Source organism: Nelusetta ayraudi, unplaced genomic scaffold, assembly GCF_046127955.1.
Source record: "Nelusetta ayraudi isolate G7.1 ecotype Tasmania unplaced genomic scaffold, CSIRO-AGI_Nayr_v1 ptg000092l, whole genome shotgun sequence".
Classification (NCBI taxonomy): Eukaryota; Metazoa; Chordata; class Actinopteri; order Tetraodontiformes; family Monacanthidae; genus Nelusetta; species Nelusetta ayraudi.
In genome coordinates, this window is record NW_027466142.1 from 2,970,628 (window position 1) to 2,995,957 (window position 25,330).

Genomic DNA, 25,330 nt, shown 5'->3' on the forward strand with positions numbered 1-25,330 from the left:
GGCGGATCACGGAGCAGCGCTCTGCAAATCTGAGCTCCATCCCTCCACTTTCCTTCAATCCGACGGACACAAAATGTCAACACACACAAAAAGGATCCAAACAAAGGGCTCAGTGACTGACAGCCGCTGCTGAGCTAACGCTAGCTGGCAAAAAGCTGCATGCACGACATGCATGCACGCAACATGCAAAACTCCCATTGACACAGTGAGTTAACATGACGAGCGCTGCACACACAGCAACTCTTCCAAGTCAATCCAGCAGTTGTTGTTTTCAGTGCTGTGTTTCACTGGAGAATACAGCAGTGAAATCCAAAGTTTGTCCTCCAAGGTTGGGATTTCATGAGAAAAAGTGTTCAATGTTGACTCTGACGCGTTGGAATCCAACTCAGCCAAAAGTGGCAACTATGGACTGAACATTGATTCTGAACTTGCAGTTTCGTTGGACACAATGTCCATTTCTTTATCTATTAATTCATCATTGTTTAACGGCAATGAAGCCACTTCGCTTTGGGTAGCCACTCACACAGAGGAGGCTGCCATGCTGCTTTTTATTGTTTTATTCTTATTTATTTTTTGTTTCTTAGTTGTTGGAGTTTTTTCAGACTCACATGCACACACGACTGCCTGCTGCCACAGTTTGTTCTGAGAAATTGCCTGCAGTTCCTAAAATCAATGTTTTTTGTTGTTTGTTTCATCACTGTTGTTCCCGTCACTCTATGTTTTCCCTCTTAACACGAATGCGTGAACAAAAAAAAAGTAGCAGAACCGTGACGAGCAGGGAGGCCTGGGCCAGTTGGGCCAGTGGTGCTGACCCGGCTAATAACACCAGAGCTGATTGTTACTGGCTGGTTTTAATAACGCTGGAGAGTCAATTAGAAGGATTAGCGCGGCCCCAATCAGCTCAGCCTCTTCACGCTCTAATGATTCTGGAGAGTCGACTCCTACACTGCGCTGCACGCCAGATGCAACATGAACACACACACACACACACACACACACACACACACACACACACATGCACGCACTGAGTTTGCGTAAATGCCTGTGCATGTACAATTATCTGTCATAAAACTCCTGATGGCTTTAGCGTGCATGTGTGTAACTGGCACAGCCAACGCTGCTAATTGAATTTGGGGGTTCGCCAGATGTGTGTTTTATAGACGAGGCTCTTCTGTCAGTTCTGTGTCCAACCGGGTGTTCTGGCCTCCATCAGAATCTTCACACCTCCAGGTTCAGGTTCTCTGTGGCCCACTGGGAACTTGGACCAGCGGCAGCTTCCGCTCGGCTTCAGGCCAAGAGGCATCGTGACGTTCAGAGAGCTTAGTGTTGGTCGTAGCCAGCGGTGGTCCCACTTCCTGTTGACCCCTGACCCCTGCCATCAACAAGGCATTTCCGCCATACAACTGCTGCTTTCCCCCCCTTTTCTTTTTTATTTTATATCTTATTTTACGTGGCAACACGGCGGTGCAGTGCTCAGATTAACACTGTCGTCTCACTGCGAGAAGGTTGTGGGTTCGATTCCCGGGGTCTTCTGGGGTATTTCTGTGTGGTAGTTTGCATGTTCTCCCTGTGTCTGCTGGGTTCTCGCCATGTTCTCCATGTGTCTGGTGTCACCCTGCCTTCACCCTATGACAGCTGGGAGAGGCCCCAGCAGATCCCTGACACCCTGAGAGCAGATGGAAGATGGGGTTGAATATGGATGGATGGATATATGGATGGATTTTATGTTATGATTTTTCGGACTGTGCTCTGTGGAGAACCCTGCTGGTGTTACCGCTGCCGACGTTCAGCAGGAAACGCGGAAACTTTCACCTTCCCGAGGAGCAACAGACAGAAACTGACGTCCAGGAGCTGCTGGGAGCTTCTGCAGTGCTGACCTCCAGCCAGTCGCAGGACTGCTCCATAATTTAACAAGCTGTCAATCAATCCTGACACTGACTCACAGCAAAGAGGGAGAGGGGGTCAGGGGGGGTTGAAGTCCTCTGCATGAAGTGGCCCTGAAAGCAGCTGTTCTCTCCTCCAGTCTGGAGCTTTACATTGATGTTGTCATTTCAGCCACGCCGGACGTCAATGTGGCTGCACGATTTGTCTGTGTGTGTGTGTGTGTGTGTGTGTGTGTGTGTGTGTGTGTGTGTGTGTGTGTAACTAAAAAGAATTCTGTCCCCAAGAAGTTTAAATTATTGCAGGGTATGAATTAATTTTTTCCGAGTTGGCTGTTAAATGTCTGTTACGCTTCAAATAAGTAAAGGAACAAATCGAGCACATTTCTCACTTCCCTCCCCTCCCCTCCCCTCCTCTCTCTCTCTCTGCTGCCCGCTCGTTTTGCAAAGGCTTTCATCAATTTCATCATATCTTACCGGGCCTCCGTCTCTAATCTGCGGCGCTGGCGAAGAAGCAGCCAGAACAAATAACGGCTCCTGACACGGAGGCCTGGAAGATTAGTCGGGATCGCTGGTCGAGCTCAGGGAGCTGAGGGAGAGGGAGAGAGAGAGAGAGAGGGGGAGAGAGAGAGAGAGAGAGAGAGGCTTGATCTCGTCATTTCCCCACTTTCTGTTCCTCCGTCACAAGTGCAAAGTGTTTCCCCAGAGCTGCTGTTGGTTGTTAGTAGGCCACTCAGTGTCTGTCAGCCTGGACCTCCACCCCCCCCCCCCACCCCCAAACCCTCACATCACCCCATACCCTCCCCTCCCCCTCCTCACCCCTGTAAGTTTTCAGCTTGGGGTCCCATTTTTAGCGCTTTGACCCCAAACTGTCGTCTCTGTTTGTGTTTGTGGGTTGAATTTTTCTCCTCCGTCGAACATCGCGCCGCAAGACGTCACCCAGCAACTGTGACGTCACTCAGCACAACCGTAGAGTCAAAGGTCTCGTTCTCAGTGGATGTTCATGCAGCTTCATGGCTCATTTTTCCTCAACCGACCTGTATTCATCCGTCTATCCACTCTCACCTGCTCACTCGTCTTCCGGTGACAAAGCTGGGACGTCAATGCAGTTTTTTTGCACCAGAAACGTTAGTTATTTCCACTGTGTTAGTGTTTGGAAGAAGCTTGTCACTGAAAGTCGGCCTCTCATTTTGAGTGAACTGTGCCATTGATATGGCCCATGAAGAATAGCTGCTTTTACACAACAACCCGTCTTGCACCATGACAGATCTTAACAAAGTTGAAAGAAACAAACAAGCATTTGTTTTAAAACTCTGGTCTCTTCTGGACTTTTCCGCCTCCTCTTCCCGTTCACATGGATCACACAACATTCCCACCCCTCATTCCCACACCATCCCTTTGTGGAAGAGGCACTCCACCTCACTCCTCCTCACTCCACCTTACTCCACCTCACTCCTCCTCAATCCTCATCACTCTGCCTCACTCCTCATCACTCCTCATCACTCCTCCTCACTCCACCTTACTCCACCTCACTCCTCCTCAGTCCTCATCACTCTGCCTCACTCCTTCTCACTCCACCATACTCCTCCTCACTTCTCCTCAGTGCTCCCTCAGCCTTCTACATTATGCACCAGTGTTTGGTAGCGCTGCTAGCCGGAGATACTGATGGATTTTTCTGCCTCTCGCTTGTGAACAAGCACACATTTCAAGCTTGAACACCACTTCCCCCGGGAAAAATATCCTCTCTCTCTTTCTCTCTCTTTCTCTCTCTCTTTCTCACTCTTCCTCTGTCTGTCTCTGTCTGACTTCCTGCTACCTTTGCTTAATTTCCTCTTCCTTCTTTTCACCATCTCTATTTGCATTTGCTCCCCCACACACTCTGTCCTTCCTTCACTTCTTTCATTTCCTCGTCCCCTCCGTCCATTTTTCTTCCTCCAATTGTTGACACAGCGTGGAAAATTTCCAGAATCCCTGTGTCCCCTCCCCCTCAGCCTCCACCTCCTGCCTCCCTCACCTCCTCATTACCTTTGCGTTTGTCCTCTCCCCCACCCTCCCCACCCCCCAGCTTCTCCTCCACCCGATGATGTTGACACTGTCGGGTTACTTTTAATGGATCACCCACATCTCTACCCTCCCCCCCCCTCTCTCTCTCTGTTTCTCTCTCTCCTCCCTCCATGCTTTTCCTCCAACTGAAGCCCTCTCACCAGATTGTTCTCCATCCATCTGCCAGCGTCTCTCCTGCACTCTCGGATGTTGACACGAGAGGTCGACTCTAATAGATCATTGTGAAGCATCTGCACCTGCGTTAAACCTCCGAGGGATTACGCTTGTGTGCGTGTGTGCGTGCGTGCGCAGCTGTGCGTGCACGTGTGAACCCCAGAGAAGCCGTCCAGCACATCTGTGGCCTCCTTTAGCAGCTCCCTTGTTTCTCCTCCTCCTCTTCACCTCCCTCCACTTGTTTGCCCAGTTTAGATTAGTTTTGTTTTGTTTTTCCTCTCCTTGAGGCTTCGTCGCTTCCTTTTTTGTCCTTTCTGAACTTCATGTAGATATTATACGAGCAGCTGCTGCAACAGAATGACCAAGTGACAATTTAGAAAAGATTAGAATAGAATAGATGTACTTTATTGATCCCAAATTGGGAAATGACACTGTTGCAGCAATAAAAACAATGCAAAAAATAAACTATACAGTAATTACAAGAAACATTCAAGTCAATCTATATACAAACAACCAAACAAGAGCAGATGTGCAGATACTGTCGGTTGCGCAGAAGCAACAATCAACAAGGTTTTAGAAACCATCAGTGCAATATTTGACAATGAATCCAGAAACAGTCCAGAATATTATCTGTATTATTTGGTATTGGTATCATTTCCATTGGGGCTTTCAAAAAAGCTGCTTAAAGTAGCAGCAGGTAAATGAAACCCTGGGGTGTCTCGGGCGCCATACACTGCGCTCGCCATGCATCACAGAGCGCAGGGCCGCCATCGCCGCCGCCGCCACATGGCTGCAATGGAAATGAGACTCGAGGGTCTTTTCTCTCTCAGCCTCCTCTGGTGTCCTGTGGTGGCCCACTTCTGTCTGAGCAGGACACCTGAGGGATGGGGTGGGGTGCGCTCTGGGTGCACTGTGGGAGTCGGAGGGCTAAAAAAAAATGTATGTTTTTTTATCTCACATGTTTGATTCACACCGGACGACTTTCCTTGGCGTGCAAAACTCTTTCAAAGACTGTCCACAGTTTCTTTACTGTAATCCTTATGAAACAGGCACAGCCCTGAATCAATATTTGGCAATTTGACATAATTATCATGGACTGATTTCTTCCCCCGCAGGACTGATTTAAATCAAATACACAAACAGGCCTGATGTCTGCACTAGTTTATACACATCCGTGTTTGTAACTGTAAAAGACTTTGAAAGCTCCTGTTATACACACAACTTCTGAATCATTTAATTCATTGTTTTGTTTTTTGTTTTAGTTTGATGACTTACGGATGTTGTTATTCAAGAGTGCAGAGTTCATTTAAGAAAACAGAGACACTTTAAAATGTCTTGTCTGTGTCGGTCTATTAATTGAATGGTGTGAATGAAAAACATAAATAAGTCATTGAAAGCTGCAGCAGCATCACAGATGATCCTGAAGATAAACACAGCAGGCGCACAACTGGCAGACAACTGTTTTTGTGTTGATTTTTGCTGTGAAATCAATAAAGAGGCCAAAGATGACGCTTGCTGCTGCTGCTGCTCCTCCTCCTTCATCTTCTTACCAAAAATTACTTTCAGGACGTGGATGTGGGACGATCTCGACCCAGTTCTGTCACCGTGTTAATTGGATCTTTATGTCACTCGACTGGATCCAGTTAATTAAGCTGTCAGAGGCTCGGAAATCCCATGTTGGCGCCGTCTCTCTCACACACACACACACACACACACACACACACACAGAGGCAATTTCAGCCACCCATGTGCACACGTGTCTATTGTGACCTTAAATTAACCTGCACAGTCTGTCCAGGCGTGTAGTGCCCAGTAGGAGTAACAGCAGCAGCATCAGTAACAGCAGCATCAGTAACAGTAACAGTAACAGCAGCAGGAGCAGCAGCAGCAGCAGCATCAGTAACAGCAGCAACAGCAACAGCAGCAGCAGCAGCAGTAACAGTAACAGCAGCAGCAGTAACAGTAACAGCAGCATCAGTAACAGTAACAGCAGCATCAGTAACAGCAGCAGCATCAGTAACAGCAGCAGGAGCAGCAGCAGCAGCATCAGTAACAGCAGCAACAGCAGCAGCAGCAGCATCAGTAACAGTAACAGCAGCATCAGTAACAGTAACAGCAGCAGCAGTAACAGTAACAGCAGCATCAGTAACAGCAGCAGCATCAGTAACAGCAGCAGGAGCAGCAGCAGCAGCATCAGTAACAGCAGCAACAGCAACAGCAGCAGCAGCAGCAGCAGCATCAGTAACAGTAACAGCAGCATCAGTAACAGTAACAGCAGCAGCAGTAACAGTAACAGCAGCATCAGTAACAGCAGCAGCATCAGTAACAGCAGCAGGAGCAGCAGCAGCAGCATCAGTAACAGCAGCAACAGCAACAGCAGCAGCAGGATCAGTAACAGTAACAGCAGCAGCAGTAGTAACAGCAGCAGTAATTCAGTCCACAGGGTCCCTCTTCCCTGAGTGATGCTGTTGCTTTATTCCAGTCACAACTTTGTTTGTTGTCGTTACTGACGTTGCGTTGACTCTGTAGTGAAGCAGTGGTTCTTGTGGTGTTGTTCACTCTGATGGCTGGAGCTCCAGTCTGGGACTGGGTGAAGGTCAGGACCATGATGGATGTTGGGGGAAGGAGGAGGTGTTCATCAGGGGCTCCATCAGAAATGATAACACCAGTGTTGTGAATTCCCCAGGGTTGAGGTTTCAGAGAGCTGTGTGTTTCGTTGTCTTTTCTCAGCGGGCAGCTCAGAGGTCCTCACACCATCAGCTGTGCTGGGTCTCTCCCTGTGTGTGCTAACCCACTGCTGTGCTACCTGCTGGATGTGTGTTGGAGTTGTGCTGCTTCGTTAAAGATCTTCCAGCTCTTCAGACTGTAAGCAGAATGTCGGAGTAGGTCGAGCAGTTCACTGCTGAGGACAGCCTCACTCTCTGCAGCAGAGACAGCCAGCAGGAGGGATCACTTCTCACTCCGCTGCGTTTGAGGACGTCCAGGAACATTGGCCATGTAGTTTGACACCTTTCTAAAGTTCAGGGAATTTGTTTGTTTGTTTTGTGTCATTAACAAAACCAGACTGTGACTCTTGTAATTATGTGAAAAGACCTTTTGTTCCTCCTGTCATCAGCAGCTAATTGTTTTGTCTAACAGCAACACACGCACGCGCACACGCGCGCGCACACACACAAACTCTCAGAGTGTGTGTTGTTGGATTAAATTTCTATTCCTCTCTCTCCTTGAATATGACTTTGCAGCGTGTTGATGAGCCATTAATGGCCTTCATCAACTAAGTAGTTTGATTACTTTTCTACTTAGCTACATTAGGAGGATACTGACCGTGTGTTTGCTACCATCAAGCATACAAACACACCACCACCCCTGCTGCCCCCTAGTGGTGGCAGTTTCTCCTGCACCCTCTCACCCCTGCTGCCACCTAGTGGTGCCAGTTTGTAGTGTACCCTCTCGCCGCTGCCGCTTCCTTTTGTTTCCTCCTCTGCTGCTTTCAACTCCACCCATCCATCCATCCATCCCTCCCTCCGTTCTTCTCCCTCCTGGTTTATTTTCTGCTGACTGGATCGTCTGTTGCTCTGGAGGACTGAGTTGGCATGTTGCTGTGTGTGTGTGTGTGTGTGTGTGTGTGTGTGTGTGTGTGTGTGTGTGTGTGTGTGTGTGTGGTTCTGTTAATATGTCCTTGTGAGCAGAAGTGCGTGTGTGAGCGTCTGATAATGGAACCAGGCCCATCACACTGACGGCTCTCCAGGTGCCGACCAGCACTAATGAGTGAGACACATCGTGTGCAGCCTGTATATTAGGCCAGAGACTATGCCTGCCCGTCTGTCTGTCTGTTTGTCTGTCTGTCTAATCTTATCCATAGACTATATAGTGTTCATATATATATACATATATATATATATTTTTTGTTTGTTTGTTTTTTATGTTGTTGTTTGTTTGTTTGTTTTCGGGTTCCTGTTCTCTGGAAACCCTGTAGGTGTTGCTGATGTTCTGAGAACCCCTGTAGATCAACCATCAAACCACATTCACAGTCACTCTGACCTCTTCTTTAGCAGTCTTCCCCCCGACACAATGACGTTGAAGTCCGACTGCATACACTTGAATGCAGTGAGTCGCTGTGATTGGCCGATTAACAAACAGTGAAACGTTTCTCTAATAAAAGCGATGCTGGTGAGTCTGCCAGTGACAATCATTACTGTCACAGTAGACAAGCTGATGTGACGAAAATAAAAAATAGCACTGCTAAACGGTGAACCAGCCGGAGGCCCAAGACGAAGATGAGTTGCAAACAGCAGCATCTCGTAAAAATCCAGTCTGTCGCTGTGAGAAACTCCAACAGCTGGAGCAGCTCAGAACCCAGAGAGCTGCTGCTGATGGTGCTGCTGCATCATCATTAGCCACAGCTGGTCCATCAGAGAGGGTAGGGGTGACCTTTGACCTTGAGCCCTCACTTCATTGGTCAATTTTGTCATTTAGAAAATTAAGTTAAAAAAAAGTATATAAAACTTTTATGGCCATTAAACCGACAGTCCCAGCAAAACCCATCCCCCAACACACACACACACACACTCTCACACACACACACACACACACACACACACACACACACACACACACACACACACACACACACACAGATAAAACAAAGGCCAGTAAATGAACAGCATCAAACGCTCCTGCGTGAAGATTTAAAGGCGGCTGCCCTCTGTTTCAACCGTCTAATGTCAGCGTCAGGAGCTCAGCAGCGCCTCCTTGCTGCCGCAGACTGAAGACAATGAGACCTCGTCTCGTCAGAAGGATTAAAGCCTTGTCTCTTCAACCTGCTTTGTTCAGTCTTTGCTTTGTGCTCGACCAGCGATGGCGCCCACGCTAATTTACCCTCAGATATTTCTTTTAACTTTTTGCAGTCCACCAACCGTCACGTCCACCCCCCTATCTCCCTCCCACCCACACAGAACGCAGATAAAAGCACATTTGCGCCATTTTTTTTATCGGCAGCTTCCGAGTTAAAGAGCAGTGAATTGAAAGGCGGGAGTCGGCGTCTTCGCAGTGCAGTACGGCAAGAGTGGGGAGGCCTCATGTATCATTTCAGATATGCATCTCTCTCTCCCTCTCTCACTCTCTCTCGCTCTGGCGGTGGAACAAAGGCTCGCTCGCCCACCTCCAGAGGTAAAAAGCCAGGTGAGACTCTAACAGAGGTGTTCGCTCCCAGAGAGTATTAACTCACTTAAGCCTTCGCCGAGCATCTCCGTCGGAGCGCAGCTCGTAGAGGAAACACGGCGTAAATCTCGGCAGGGAGGTGTGAGACAACTGGCCGAGCGGTGAGCCGTCAGGCGCAATAATGCAAGATCTGAGGGAGGAGAGGGGAGGGTCTGTGATAAATGTGGAGTGCAGCCGGCGCCTCGCAGGGCCGCCGAGGCCGCTATGAGCCTCACGTGGGAGTCGAGACGCAGCGACAGATTAAAACAACAACAACAATCAATCAGTCAGTCAATCAATCAATCAACTTTTCTTCATTCACCTCTAAATCACAACCAGAGGCGTCTCAAAGCTTCTCAGTACAATCAGAGGAAAACCAACTGAGCCTCCAGAGCAGCAGGGGGCGACAGTGGCCAGGGCAAACTCCCCTGTTTTGGGAAGAAACCTGGAGCAGAGACAACAAAAACACACAAGATCTACTGCTCACACAACAACTTTGCATTATAATCATCATTATTATTATTGTTGTTAGCGTTAATAATGCTATATACCTTATGAAGACACAATGAACTTCATTCAGTTACAACAACATTACATTTTCAAAACATTGTGGGAAAGTTTGGTTAGACCAGCAGCGAGGAAATCAAACATGTTCAACCACCAGTCACACCTGAGTGAGTCACGCAGGTTTTATGAAGCGCTCTGTCGCCGAGGATCATCCCTCTGATTAGTGAGCTGATCCAGGTGACAGCGAGAGCGCAGCCTAGTGGAGCTACAGAGCCCCCGCAGTGATTCATCCTCCTGGTCTGTAGGCGGGTTAGTGAGCGGCAGGCGACGTGCGTCATGTGACGGTCTTCATGATAATTCCATCCCTACCCGACACCTCGCTCATCAAACAAGAAAGAAAGAAAAAGAGGGTCGGAAATGTTCTTGCTATAGGAACAGAGGAGGAGGAGGAGGAGGAAGAGGAAGAGGAGCATGGGTAGGGGGGTCTGGCTGTGCAAGAAAAAGAAGAAGAAGAAGAAGAATCCTCCCTCCCCATTAGAGACGAGTGCTGTGATGAATCACCACTGCCGCTGGAACGCACAAGACTGATCTCCCCTGGAAGGAGCTCGTAGTTTGTCTTCTGCTGGAGTTTCACTGCTGAACACCAGACGGGGGAGGGGTGTGTGGGCGGGTGCTGTATTATTTAAAAATAGTAATAATAACTCAAAGTTCCATCAAGCTCAGTCGTATTTTTTGTTTTGTTTTGTTTTTGTTTTTTTATATGCCCAGTTTTGATTTGAAATTCTTTATATTTTGTCCAGTGGAACCATGGAGTTCTCCACCAGGTCCAAGCTGGAAATGCAACCTTGAATTCCTCCTGTTCAATCCAGTCAGGCTGTTGGTTTAGGAGATTCTGAGTCTGACTTTGTGTTGATCCCTTACAAAACAAAAAAAATCCCCCAAAATAAAGAACACTCTCGCTCTCTCTATCTCTCCATCTCTCTCACTCAGTGGCTCACTATCGCACTATCGGATGTGAATTGTAGGACCTTTTCATCCGTTTTGTGCCAAGGTCGTGTGATGAGGGATCCAGGATTTGGATGGAAGGCAGCTTGTTTCGTCTTAATGTGCTTTTGATTATTATTATTATTATTATTATTATTATTATTATTATTATTATTATTATTAATAATAATGATAATAATAATAATAATTATAATAATAATAATAATAATAATAATAATAATAATAGCAATAATAATAATAATAATAATAATAATAATAATAATAATATTATTATTATTATTATTGCTATTATTATTATGAGCTTTCATGCCACCAAGTTGCTTAGAAGTGAAACCAAAAATAAATAAGAAACTCCCTTTTATTATAATAATTTACCATCTGTTGTTGCGAAAAACAAATTATGAATAATGAACAACTCGTCTCGTTTCTGGGGGTTTTATTTAGGTATTCACAGACACACACACACACACACTAGATTCCTGTGACATGTGCCTCAAATCCAAAGTTGACTTCAAGTTGAATCAGTTAAAGAGTCACTAATGGATCCACAGCCGTGTAGTGTCATTCATCAGCACTAATCTACTCCTGAACAGGGACAGTCTGGACAACCTTCTCATCCATTGAGCTCCTTCAGCTGTTTTATTGTCCATGTTCTGATTTTTGTCAGAGTTTTTGATAAAGAATTCTTTTATCTTCCACCACTTCATGGTGGCTGTCTGGCGGGTCGGCGGCTCACTGACTTCTCATCGTGCTCTTTGATCACCACAAGGTCAAACTCAGGTCAGGGGTGAAGAGTCTCAGCACGACGACTCACTTTAAAAAATCCTGTTAAGTCGATAAGAAAGCTGACAGCACCGCTGGCTGTCTGTCTGTCTGTCTGTCTGTCTGTTTTCTCAGCCCTGAGGGAGAGATGAAACTCGCTGCACTGACTCTCAACATGCCCTTTTATAGCTGCCAGTCTTTTTTGTTTTCAAATGAAGACGAAACCGCTCTCTCAAACTATGTTTCTGCTGTTTTTAGAGGTTGTCGTCGTCGCCACTCGTCGCTTTCTTCTCATAACGTGACATTTGATGAAGCACCACATCTTACGCACGATCTACTCTACAAAACGAGTGTTTTGATGAATGAGAAATTGATTTCACACACTCATCGCTGAACCAGTTGTTTACTGTAACTCCCTGTTTTTGATGAACCTGGTCCAGATCCACCGTCTCTTGAGTCCTGATTGGATGCCGGTTGGTCCGCCCTCATTCTGGCAGGCTGAAAACGGTTTGGTGTAGGGTTTCATAAGATGGATACCTAAGAATTTTACAACTTTAGTTTTCATCCTAAACTAAAATGAATCAGATATTGAACTTGGTTCTCTATCGGTCATCAAAGCAGAAGGATTTATTTCTTCAGCATTTTGCCAGAGAGCGCCATAGTTGATTGATTCATATATAAAATACGTAGGGGTGTGTGTGTTGTGTGTGTTGTGTATGTGTGTGTTTGTCTTTTTTTTTTTTGTCTTTTCCCCCCTCAGGTATAACCTTTTCTTTCTAATGGAAACTGAAAGGTCACACAGCATCTCACTTAAGATTGAAAATTCAGGAGTTACACTGAGCCCCTCGGCCAAAAGAGCGCCGGCCGCTGAATCTCTGAAGAGCGCAAAAGCAAAAGCTGCCGCAGTAACCAAAAATAGGTGGTGGTGGGTGGGGGGCAGAATTCCCTCTTTTTTCCCTCCGCGTCTCGTATTTCCATTTCCTAACGCGAGCGCAGGGGGGAAATTAAGCCATGTGAATTAAACAACACGGCTGTGACATTTATGTGCCTCCTATAAAGCTGAGACAGGCCCAATTTATGAGCTCTCGACCAGTAAATACAGCACTCAGGAAATGTGATTAGACTCGTAAATAGGAGAGTTTCCCGCTGTTCCAAAGATCCTTGTGAAAGCATGTGTTCAGGACATTTTCCTCCTTCTTTTTTTCTTTTTAATGCGCTGTGTCCATAAGGCTCTATATTCCGAGGGGTCAGCTAGAGATTTATTGTAGCAGCTGTATGATTCCTGTGAGTTAGTGCGTGAACTTTCACGTGGAAGTTCATTCCTGTCCTATTTGGAAAACATATTCTCACTACCTTGAATAGTGGCTGAAGTCATTTTACATCCACTGGAAAATAAAAATGCCAGGCTGTTATTTACTTAAGAAAGCTTTCAAAAGAAGAAGTCCAGACTATGAATCCAAGTGTCCGGTCAATGTCAAGTTTGATAAACATTGCACGTAAGCGCAGCAAAAACAAAATACGAATGAACTTGTGAAGGTGCTTGAGCGACAAGCTGACAGGCAGGAGTGAAGAAACAGCTGAACTACAATACAACATAGTCCATAACAGGTGAAGATCATGTGATCCTGCTAGTGGCGAATGTAAAGTGGTAGACCAAAAAATAATTACTGAGATAAAGTTTTTGATCAAGCTGGATTAATCAGATTGTGTACTGATTCATTTGTTAAATCTAGTGGGCCTGCGGGTCATCCAGCGTTGTGTTGTGGTCGTCAAGGCTGAATAACGTTGTAGCTGCACATTGTGGAGACTTACAGTGATGAAAATGTGTACACAAGCTTCAGCATGTTGTCCGTGGTAATTGTCTCTATTCCAAGTATTCATTTATATTCCTAATCTAAGAAACAACAGCATGACGAAGCCCAATCGCATGCGCCCAGATTTGTACTTGCTTTATCTTAAATGGCCACTTTCTGATGAAAGCAACAACAAAACAACTAATGTGGTTTTATTTGTCTCTGCTTTTATCAGCTATTCCTCTCCAGGGTGAATCATGTGTGAAAACAAGATAGAGATCATCTCATTTCCCTCAGCAAACAGCGTCTAATATGACCACAGCGAAGAGAGAGAGAGAAAACTAACAGAACTTCCAACTGCTTGTTTGCTTGAACTTGTTTTCGGAACCACAAACCTCCACGATGAGACCAGTCAGTCTCCACTGGACAGAAAGACGCCGCTCAGACCTCAGCACTGACCTCCATTTTCTTTCCCCTCATTTCGCCCGGCAGGTGGAGTGGTGGAAGAACGAGGAGATCATCGACCCGGCGGAGGACAGGAACTTCTACATCACCATCGACCACAACCTCATCATCAAGCAGGCGCGTCTGTCCGACACGGCAAACTACACCTGCGTGGCCAAGAACATTGTGGCCAAGAGGAGGAGCACCACAGCCACCGTCATCGTCTACGGTGAGTCAGATCTTCTCATCTCTTTCTGTTTTCATCACATTAGCTGGCAGTGTTTCAAGAAGGAGCCACATGGTGGGGCAGTGGTTGGATTAGCACTGCTGTTATCTCTGTGTCTGCTGGGTTCTGTCCAGGTTCTCCAGCTTCCTCCCACACTCCAAAAACATGCATGTGAGGTGAATTGGAAACTCTAGATTGTCCGTAGGTGTGTGTGTGAGGGTGAATGGTTGTTGTCTCTATGTGGCTCTGATAAAGTGGCCACTGGTCCAGGGTGTCACCCCGCCTTCACCCTATGACAGCTGGGAGAGGCTCCAGCAGACCCCCTACACCCTGAGAGTAGGAGGAAGAGGGGATTGAAGATGGATGGATGGATGGATGGATGGATGTTTGAAGAAGGTGCATTGTTTACTCTGTGTTTACCTGTGTGTTTGGGCTCGTTGCACTGCTGTAAACACTCACCCTAGTCGCTGTCCAACAGCGTGTCTGATCAGCCTCCACCTGCCATCTTAAATGTAGCCTCGCCGCCGTGCCAGCACTCTCTTTGTGATTGGCTCAATGTTTTCCACACCACTCCCCTTTGACCTCACCCAATTTAGAAATATGAAAAATAAATAAATTAATGAATAAAAACACCCCCAATCAAGCCTTAAGTTTGAAACTGAGAACACTCGGCCTTTCCAAGTGTTTGTTTCTCCAGCCAAGAGTTACACCGACTCAAATCAATTGTGCAGCATATGGCACAGTAACAGCTGCGAGGATGGGATAAAAAAACAAAACAACAACAACAACAGCGGGAAACTTTGTTGAATGGCTCTGAAGCTCTGAAGCTCTGAACACCATCAGTTTGTTTTCCAGGCAACAATCTTCCTTTTCTGCTTTTACAAAGTCAGGAGAGGAATGAGATTGTTGCAAGGAGGACAAAAAGCCTCATACCGCCATCCTCACACACACACACACACACACACACACACTCCAACATCTCGCAGCCTCCACTTTTACAAAACACCAGGCCGACACGAGAGGACGGAAAACATTTTGCGAAGGAGGAAACGACATATAGCTGAGGCTACACACACACACACACACACACACTCAACATTTTTCCCTTCTGTACTACATTGAATTTGCTCGCCGGGGTGAAAAAAGACTCAATCAAAAACAGGCGAGGCTTGGTTTGAGACGACGTGACGTGGAGTGGCGCAACGCTGATGTATCCTCACAGAAATAGATTGTTCAATCTTTGTTGGCCGCACAAGAGAGCGGCTGACACTGTGGAGAGGTGAAGCAGTGACGGGGAAACACCGACAACAGCGGGCTAAGAAAACAGACCCAGGCTCATGTAAAGGCTGAAGGCTTGTTATTCTTTTCAGCGCGAAAGGTTTTTCATCAAACGAAGTCGGGATTAAAAGTTCGTTTTTAAGCAACGAGAGCTGCCAGGTTATTTATTAGCCATTTCTGAAAGCCTTGAACAGCATCCCGTGGCCGACTGCTGTGAGAGTCAATCAGTGCCCCAGTTCCTGTCTGTGAATACATTGAATCACCTTGTAGGACAGATATTGGCTTTAAACTTATCAACACATCCACTTGTTTGAAAAGGTGACGAGGTGAACTGTCTCTTAAAGGTCCGGTGTGTAAAAGTTGGAGATTCAGCAACATCATGTGGTCACATTTTAGATTGCAGCACTCTTTCACTCTCCCTCCCTTTCCTGAGTTTGCCAGTGAACTACAGTATTATTATTATGAATGGAAGGATGGAATCTTTGGTGTGTTTTCGCTGGAGCACATTGCACAGAAACGACCCTCCTGTGTTCTACCAACCCGACAACACTTAGTTATACTGTAGCTTCCAGTGGTTCACAACAGCATCGCCGAGAGCCTGTACTTCCTGAATGAACCCCCTAGTGGGCGCTCCTGCTTCCTGATACCGTTCGGTTGGTGTGAGATTACCTGGACTGGAGCAGCAGATGCAGCAGGGGTGACGGAGGTCAGCCAGCAGGGGGGGGGGGGGGGGCTGTGGAGGAGGCTCAAGGACGACAGACTGATTGAAAAGAGTCACAGACTGCAAGAAAAGTTTTGAAGCGATTCTTTCTGGTGACTCATTTCTGATTGGACAAACTGTGCTGAGGTGACACAGCTGTTAACAAGTAGCAGAGAAATGTGCCCCCACGCCGCCGCCCCCCTTTTAGATTGCAGCTCCCTCGACATGTCTGTGACTCACTTTAACTTCGGACCAGACCACTGTGTCGACTCGCTGCTGCTGCCTTTGTCCGCAAGGAAAACGGCAAAATTCAAAATAATGAGACAACCACTGACAGAATGGACATGACAGAGAAAGAGAGGACCAGTGGTAGTTAAAAATAATGATAAAATGTTAAGGGCCACTGTAGCTCAGGAGGTAGAGCGGGATGCCAATGACCGAAAGGTTCAAATTCCACTCCATCCTAGTCTGTCGTTGTGTCCTTGGGCAAGGCACTTAACCCTAAATTGCTCCCAATGGGGCTGGTAGCGCCTTGCATGGCAGCAGCCACCCATGAGTGTGTGAGCGAATGAGTGAATGAGAGGCCATTGTAAAGCACTTTGGGGTACTGTGAAGGCGCTGGAAAGCGCTATATAAGTGCAGTCCAGTTACCGTCATTTAGAATGGAGACAGTGGTGCAACGCCAGGGTTGAAGGTCAGCCGTCTGTAAACAGCAGGAGAGCATGTGAACGAGTCAGTGTCAAACTGGGCTTCTGTGGCAGCAACTTTCATTGGCTGTGTGTGTGTGTGTGTGCGTGCGTGCGTGCGTGCGTGCGTGCGTGCGTGCGTGCGTGTGTGTTCTTATAAACACGTCAATTTGGGGAGCGTTAACACGTTTCCAGTCTATATTCTGGGCCCTCTAACGAGTCGTCATCAAGTGTCTGAGGGTTTGTGGCGGCTGAGGGGGGCCAGTTGCACAAAGCAATGGAAAATACATGGAGGTGTGCGTATATGTGTTTGTGTGTGTGTGTGTGTGTGTGTGTGTGTGTACACAACATCCAGCTGTTCTCACTAGACTTGAACCTCAGCACCATCTGGAAAGCACATATTGACGCCATCAAGAGAAACAGATTGGTCAAAATCAAACAACGCATTAAAAACACAGATTTCGCTCGTTTGGAGGCGGCGGCGCTCAACGATGTAATAGGACGTCACTGCGCTCCATCACTGCGTTCCGTCACTGCGCTCTGGTTGTCATCAAGGAATCAAGAAATAAAGGAAATTAGCGTTTTGAAAAAATAAAAGGACCCTGGCAGATAGAGAGAGATAGAAATATAAATGTAGCCATGGCTGTAATTCCTCCATCCACTCACACAGTTGGAACAACAAACTCACTTACTGGTATCACTGCTTTGACAAACTGATTGAGCCATTTTATCTCTCTCTCTCCCCCCACCGCCAGTGAATGGAGGGTGGTCTACGTGGACGGAGTGGTCGGTGTGTAACAGTCGTTGTGGGCGGGGCATCCAGAAGCGCAGCCGCAGCTGCACCAACCCGGCGCCTCTGAACGGGGGGCTTCCCTGCGACGGACAGGCCATCCAGAAGCTGGCCTGCACCACGCTGTGCACGGGTACGACCCAACGGGACCAGGACCAGGACCGGCGCCACATACACAACATACTCACAATCTGGGTGTCACTCACTGACTCCCTGTTTTGTTGTGTGTTTTCTGGGGAGCAAAAACTCGCTCATCCCTGGAGCCACGTTTAAAACACCACGGCCGAGCTTGTTTCTGAATAATATCTAGAGTTTGATTCCCCATCATCTTTCACTCCTCCAGTTAATGGTTTTTAGAATGGAATAGAATTGAAGAGAAGAGAACACAATAGAATGGTTTTTATCACACATTGGGGAAGTTTGCATCATGAAGCTGCAAATACACTGCAAATATTCTTTCCTCTCTCTCGTCCACTCTGCGGCGCCCCCCAGTGGACGGTGGCTGGACCGACTGGACCAAGTGGTCTCCCTGTGGCACCGAGTGCACCCAGTGGAGGAGGAGGGAGTGCAGCAACCCCTCGCCCAAGAACGGAGGGCAGGACTGCGAGGGGTCGGTGCTCCAGTCCCACAACTGCACCGACGGACTCTGCATGCAAAGTAAGTGGGCGCCTGCTGGAGCGCCCTGTAGGGGGCGATCTCCTCACGGACCGGTCTCCACTCGATGCAACCTTCCGAAATCACATTTGAAGGTGGAAAAATTCAAACGTGCCCATTGGGACGTGTTGACTATTCAGCTGGAAATTGCTTTGACCTTTGACCTCTCTGAGGCTGTAGTGAACGGTGGGCCGGAGCGGTTGCGTGTTACTACGTTCATTTAAAATTTTAAATTTTGATGATGGAAAGTACAACACATTGCACAGCCATTACAAAGACATCGGAAAACCCATCGGTCGGTCGTCCCGCCCACCTCTCTTCTTCTTCTGCTTCTTCCCCCAGTCTTGCTAATTTCTCCCGGAGCGCCGAGCACTCCTGCAGCCGCTGTGGATGATTTATGAGCGTGAGCTCCCGGAATGCCACCATGAGTAACTGCACTGTGTATTTCCCTCCCTCACTGTCCACAACTCAAAGTCCAACGATAAAAAGCCCCAAAACACCAAAAATCCCTTTTTATGAGGAAAGTAATGATGGATAATGATGTGGAGCAATCATCCAAAAAATGGCCAACAATTAGGTGAAGTGACACCAGTGTTGAGACGGAGGAGGTGCAGTGGTTTACAAAACCTCCCAGAAATGCCCTTCATAATGAGTCAAAACGAGTCACATGGCAAGAAAAGACTGACGGATGATTTTTCCAAGGCGGAGGCAATTATCATTATTACTTGCTGACTTTTTCCCTGTTATTTTATGTCCCTGCCTGTGCTGAGCAGAGAGACGTCAGAGGTGTTGAGAGGAAGACAGAGAGACGTGTCTGAGTGACGGCAGTAAAGGAAACACAATCACACACACACACACACACACACACACACATTGATAATTATGCCATCAGTTCTCATTAGTTCTTCTTTCACTCACCACAGCAGCCGCAGACAGATTTTCTCTTTTAAAACAGTTTTTCGGGGCCGTCTTGTGTGTTTTGGTTCTGTGGAGGTTTTTATGAAAAGATGAGAGGGATATTTTTTCTCAGGGTTGCACTCAAAGCTGACGAGACCCTAGGACACAGTGGGGAAATGCAGCAGATAGAGTTACAAAGAAACAGAAAGCACTCTGTGAAAGAAAATCACATCCTGGAGGGGGTTTCACTCAAGTCATACTAATAAGAGCACGGTGCTAAACTGCTGTGGCTGAGATAACCAGCTGGAGCCTTCAGACTGGGCCGGCCATGATCACTGCTGCGACGCCGCCTTGACTGGCCCGAAAAACATCCATCAGGACCCAAAGTGTTTGGTTTTCTTGACGTTCTCAGTCACTTGGTGGCACTGCAGTCAGTGCGACTCCACTGTGACCCGCTGCCACGAACTGTTTGAAGAGGAATACTTTCGCCGCTGAGGCTTTACCGGTAACTGCGGGCAGGCGATCAATAGGATGACGAATCATTGAGTTGGGCGGCGGCAGCGGCGATATTAGAAAACCTGCGTTTATCCGGAGCTTCAAGGTGAAGCCAGCGGCCATCGACGCCGCCACCGCCGCCGCCACTGGGCTCACTGCAGCAATCGACGCGCAGCATCGACATCTGACGACCACGGAGCCGCACTCAGCAGTCAGCTGACTTTGGCTGGATTTGTGATCACAGACTTTCTGTAGTATTTCGGAATCGATCTGAACGTCCGAGTGCAGGGAGTCCCAACTGTTTGACTGGTGGGCCACAAAGGGTTGTAAAATGTGACAGAGGAAACAATATATCATGGGGTATGTACTTTCGAAATCAAGTTGCCGTTAGGTTATTAATATGTAGTATTATTTTTGCGTAAAATCTTATAGCTGGTTTTTCAGTCCTTTGAGTGATTCTAATGTGTGTTTTTCTCTTTTAATTCCGTTTTATCGCCTCCTACTGTCAGAAGCAGGACAGCGCGTCCCAGCGAGGCGCCACAGTTCCACTCAAGGTCAGACAAACGAAGGTGTGACCACCCTCCGTCATTAACCCTGTTAGACGGGGGAGAAAAAATATTGCGTGCGTAGCAGCGGGCTCAAGGCCGTCTTCCCCTGAGCGGCCAGAGGGGGGCGGCGATGCGTCAAGATCGTAATAGACGCTTCGCCTTGCAAGCAATAAAATAATCTCATATAATTCCTGAGAAAGCTTCAGCCGTGGGCTGGTTATTGACACCGCTCACTGTATAACCTGACACAGTGTATTATGTAGTGAGTCTGGGGTCCATCCCTGGACGCCCCCTTCACCCTCCTTCCCCCTGGGGGAGGGTGGGGGTGGGGGGGTGGACCAGTCCAGAGAGTGTGGGATTAAACCCAGAGAGGTGTATAGATTTAGGCTCATTTCCTCCATTGACTTTCTGTCTTTAAAATAACTCTGCAGACAGAGACACAGAGACACGGCAGCCTCATGTTGCAGCCCTTTACTGGAAGCCAGCTAGTGTGTGTGTGTGTGTGTGTGTGTGTGTGTGTGTGTGTGTGTGTGTGTGTGTGTGTGTGTGTGTGTTCAGATATCTACAAGGCTTCAGCTGATCCACAACTTTACCTTTGACTAATGTCTTTTTTTCCACTTTTTCTTTTTATCCATTGGATGTATTTCAACATCCGTGAGTGAAGGAGCCCCTCTGAAGCGTTTCGCAAACAGCTGCCTGTCAAATCCAACATATAAAGATATATAAGGAATTACTGGATGAAGCCTCAAACCTACCAATGCAGTTGTGTAGTTTTGTTTTTCTGCCAGTGGCTCCAGGCACCAACAGTCTGAAAGGTTTGTTTGTTGGTGCAGCTGCTAACGTGAGTCACGTCGCCACCCGGTGGTGGGGGTGCTGAACTAAACTCCTGTCAAAGCAGGTCCGAGGCAAAGCGGAACATCTTTTTTTTCCCCCAAGAAATTCTTTCAACGCCGCCCGGTTTCTTGGACGACTCACTTCCTGCGTCGCCCTCTGCACTTCCCTCAGCCGCCACCAGGCGTGCACTCATTCCTTCGTCCTCTTGACGTCTCCTTCTTCTATTTCTGTGGTTTTTGATATCAGCTGGCAGCAGTTACATCCTGCTTCCATTGGAACTGAAAGGATGGTGTTCACTGAATGCTAAATCTGAACTGAGCGTGTGTCTGGTTTTCAGCCGTCCAGCTGAAGGTCATCCAAGGTCATCGCGGCTCAAAGCCGCCACGCACCCACGTTTGATGATGTTTATTTATTCGACAGCGAAGAACGCGCCGCAACTCAACGCCTGTGTTCAAAACTGTGGTTTGAAAATGTTTATCGGCGAGTCGGCGCTCCGCGATTGACCTTTTGGGTTCTTAAAGCGGCTCAGTGCTGTCCGTCTCACCCCCTCGCCTCCTCCCCACCCCCCCTCACCCACCTCCCTCCACTGCCCTTTTCTCAGGAGTCGTGCCGCGAAATCCTGAGAGGTAGAAAATCTGTTTGACCTGCTGGAGAGCATCACTGCTTCTGTCCGTGTTGATCTGAGAGTTCCATCTACTACTAACCTCAGTGGGACTGTGTGCGTGTGTGTTTGTCTTGTGTGTGTGTGTGTGTGTGTGTGTGTGTGTGTGTGTGTGTGTGTGTGTGTGTGTGTGTGTGTGTGTGTGTGTGTCTGTGTTCCTATGGTTCCTATGACATGGTTCCTATATCATCGGGCCTGTTGGTATTTTCCCAACACATCGATCTGGACTGTTGGAGCAGCTTAGAGCTCCACTGTCCCAGCTCTCACTCTCTTCACACACACACACACACACACACACACCTCTGAGTCTTACCATCACACTCTCACTCTCACTCCCAATAGTTGTTGTTTCTGGGACCCCAGGCCGCTGGGCTGCTGGGCTGCTGGGCTGCTGGGCTCCAATGCAGCAGTGAATGGAAGAGAGTCTGCAGCCAGTGAAGGGCTTTCAGTCAGCGCAGTGTTTCAGTGTCGACCTGGCTGCTCTCTACCATCTTCTCACTGACTCTTCTTCATTGACTCACTTTGTTGTATCGTTTCCTAATTAGCCTTTTCCTGAATCTTCTTTTCTTTTCGTTCTCATCTAGTCTTTTCCACTGTCATCCCGCTTGTGTTGACTTCATCATTTATCCTTCGTTTTTTTTATTTTTTTTTATGGGTGCCGTTGTTTTGCTATTTGTTTGAATCGCTCCCCCTTTAATTGGACCATGATAAATCCCCCTCCTCGCATGTTGCTCCTTATCTCTGCCGACTGGCACATTAATCAGTGTGACATTTATTGGACGCGGCAGCGTGAATGCAGCCATTTGCTAATTTGTTTAATACAAGAATAATAAATCTGATAAAAGTGCAATGAAAAGCACTTTTATTTGGAGGCAGCGAATCAGAGAGCTGATTGAGAGCCCCCCCACCCGCCGAGGAAGAACCAGCTAGTCACACCCCCAATGAAGGCAGTGCGCATTGCACCATTTAACCCAGGCATGGGCAAACTACGGCTCGGGGGCCATATACGGCCCATTAAACTTTCTAATCCGGCCTTCCGGACTTGAATAAATTATATTAATAGTCAGTCAGTCATCAAATAGCTGTATTTCCTCCATGTTTCCATTGTTTTCAGAGTCATTTCAATAAAGAGCAAAACACCGTGGGGCTTCAAAGACACTGATTTGGTTGCAAATTTGCGTTGGTTTATTTTCAGTTGACATTAAAGCAACATGTTTTCTACATATCCCATGATAGATTTTTTTTCCTCCTATGAGTTGGCACACCAAAACACTCCATCCATCTGCTGCTGCTCCGGCCCCTCTGTCTCTTTTTACAACCCATTGTGACTCACCAGTCTAAAGGTTGACTGATTTCACTTCTCCTCAGCTCACTCTCCAGGCCTTTGGGGCCAAAAAAGGAAACCGGTTGCTGCTCAGGCAAAGATTCTTGTCAGCTCCCCATGTTGCTCTGTTGCCTTTATCAATTATACACAATTACTTTAATTATACATCACACCATCATGAGTTGAGCCTCATCACAGACCGTCTGTCTGCCGGAGCCCAGCGGCTCACTCAGCGTGACTCGGCTGCAACTGTCTGAGAGATGCTCAGTTTTTGGGCTTTTTTTTAGTTTGTTTTCTTCTTCTTCTCTCAAGCCTTTATAAAAAACCTCTTCAGAACCGTTGATCAGATGAACAAAGGTTTGAACTACGAGCCGAGGAGGCAAACCTGAGTCTCTCTGAACCGTTTTGTTTTTGTGTCTTGTGTGTTTGTTCCACTTTTATTTCATTTGGTTTTGATTTTGATTGTCGTGTCCTTCTCTCCCTCCATTGCTCCTTCCCTCTCTCCCTCCCTCCATCCATCCATCCATCCACCCACCCACTCCACTGCCCCCTCCTCCTTTCCTGTCCAAAGGTACATTTTCTCAGAAGTCCACTACTGAGTCCAGAGAAAAGAGTGATGTGGGGCTCCCATGTAAGTTCATCTTTTATGTTTTAGCACCATCCCCTCTTTTCCTCTTTCCCACTCGTTTTTCTGTTTTGCTTGCTTGTTTTTTTATTATTTGATTTAGCTGCATGAGGAGTTTGATCTGTTGGTCATCATTTGGTTCTAATCTTCCTCTTTGACTTTCGTCTCTCGGTGTCGGTTCCTAGTGAATACATTTCGCCAAATTAGATAATATTGAAAAATATATCAAATCAAAGTTATCCAGTATTTCAAAACTTTCTAACTTTCTAACTTTCTAACTCTAAACACTTATGCCCAAACGTGTCAGAGATGAATTAGCTTGGGTTAGTTTCGTTTGCTTTAGTTCCTCCAGTGGATAATTGACTTGATCGTAGGCACTCAAGTCAATAACACACATTCACATGACACATAAAATGATGAAACATATAAAACAAGAAATCACACGGTCCCTTCCAGCTGCCTGGTGTCACTGTGGAGCACAGCTGAAGCGTCATAACACTCATGTTTCCATTTTCCACCATATAACCCAGTTTCCATGGTGGAGCTGAACTCAGTGGACAACAGAGCGTCACCACAAGCTCGGTGCTGCCGCCCAACACCTTGCCATCACGTCACGCTGAAGAAAAAAAAACAACAAGAAAACAAGTTAATAATGAAGAATGAATGTGCACTGGAGTTAATAAAGTCTTTGCTCCCTCTTGCCCTGATGTAAGGCTGCTCCAGGTCTCGGAGTTTGTCTGTAAAGTTAGAGCACTGGAGTGAAGACACATTCCTTTAATTAGCCAGATCCCTGCCGTCGTCCTGCTCCGTCGCAGCCAGTCAATCGATCGATCGACCGATGCAGATTCACAGTTTGTCTGCGAGTTGAGTTGCAGCTCTGGTCATTCTGTGGCTGAGCCAGCCAGCAAGCCAACCAGTCATCCAACCAGTCATCCAGTCAGCTCTGGGCCAGAGCAGCCACTTTGCTTGGCTGGCTTTGTGTTTCCAGCGTTGTCGACTGGTGCTGTGAGCAGAAGACGCTTGGATACAAGTAAAAAAAAAATGTCCCCACCCCGCCTTCCCCACCCAGACAGTCTCCTGCTGCTCTCTGTGTCTGAGATGCTGCTTCTCTTTTTTATCTCTGGGGGCTTCCTACCACTGGATCCTCCTAATGAGCCAGCAGCGGCGCCACCTGTGGGTGCTGAGAGGTGAACTGGGGTCGCGGCGCCCTCTACCTGTGTTGTCTCTTATTAGGAGGCCTTTTTTTCCGCCCCCAGATCAGTGACACCCTCCCCCCCAGCCTTATCTTCAGAGAGCTGTGCAGCAGGGGGTCTCTGATGTCTCCCACCGACTCGCTGCTTTTAGCTGCTGCTCCTCGCGTTTCATCAGCCCACGTCTTTGGGACTCAGACAGAAACAGACGCGACTCCGCAGCCAGCCGTCGACTCTCGTCTGACAGGTTGTCACTCCGCTTTTTAATATTCCCAACCAAACCCCCTCCCCCAGCCCCCCCCAAAAAACAAGAAAAAAATTAAATAATAATAGACCCAGTGAGGAAGACGGCGCTGGGAGACTTGCTCAGCTGATCTCCGGCTTTGACGACAGATATAAATGTCATCTCGCATTTGTTTCGACATACAACCCAAATCTTCCGCTCTCACTCTCTCTCGCTCTCTCTCGCTCTGTCTCTCTCTCTCCCACTGCAGCCGCACTCTGTGAGTTACGTGGCGGGAGTTGCCTTCGGCTTGCAAAATATATATTTTCCATTTTTCACTTGCCAAAGTCTACCTGACGTGACCGGAGCTCCTGTTGGGGCCGCAGCGTTCA

General features: G+C 47.4%; 1 protein-coding gene across 1 annotated transcript in view; it reads left to right on the forward strand.

Moving 5' to 3' along the window:
* The window catches only part of LOC142902189 (netrin receptor UNC5C-like), a 151,110-nt gene that overhangs the window by 101,352 nt on the left and 24,428 nt on the right, over positions 1-25,330 (forward strand). The window contains exons 5-8 of the mRNA XM_076047056.1: positions 13,856-14,036; positions 17,453-17,620; positions 17,980-18,144; positions 23,472-23,531. Coding sequence (XP_075903171.1) covers positions 13,856-14,036; positions 17,453-17,620; positions 17,980-18,144; positions 23,472-23,531 — 574 coding nt within the window. The remainder of the gene's footprint in view (positions 1-13,855; positions 14,037-17,452; positions 17,621-17,979; positions 18,145-23,471; positions 23,532-25,330) is intronic.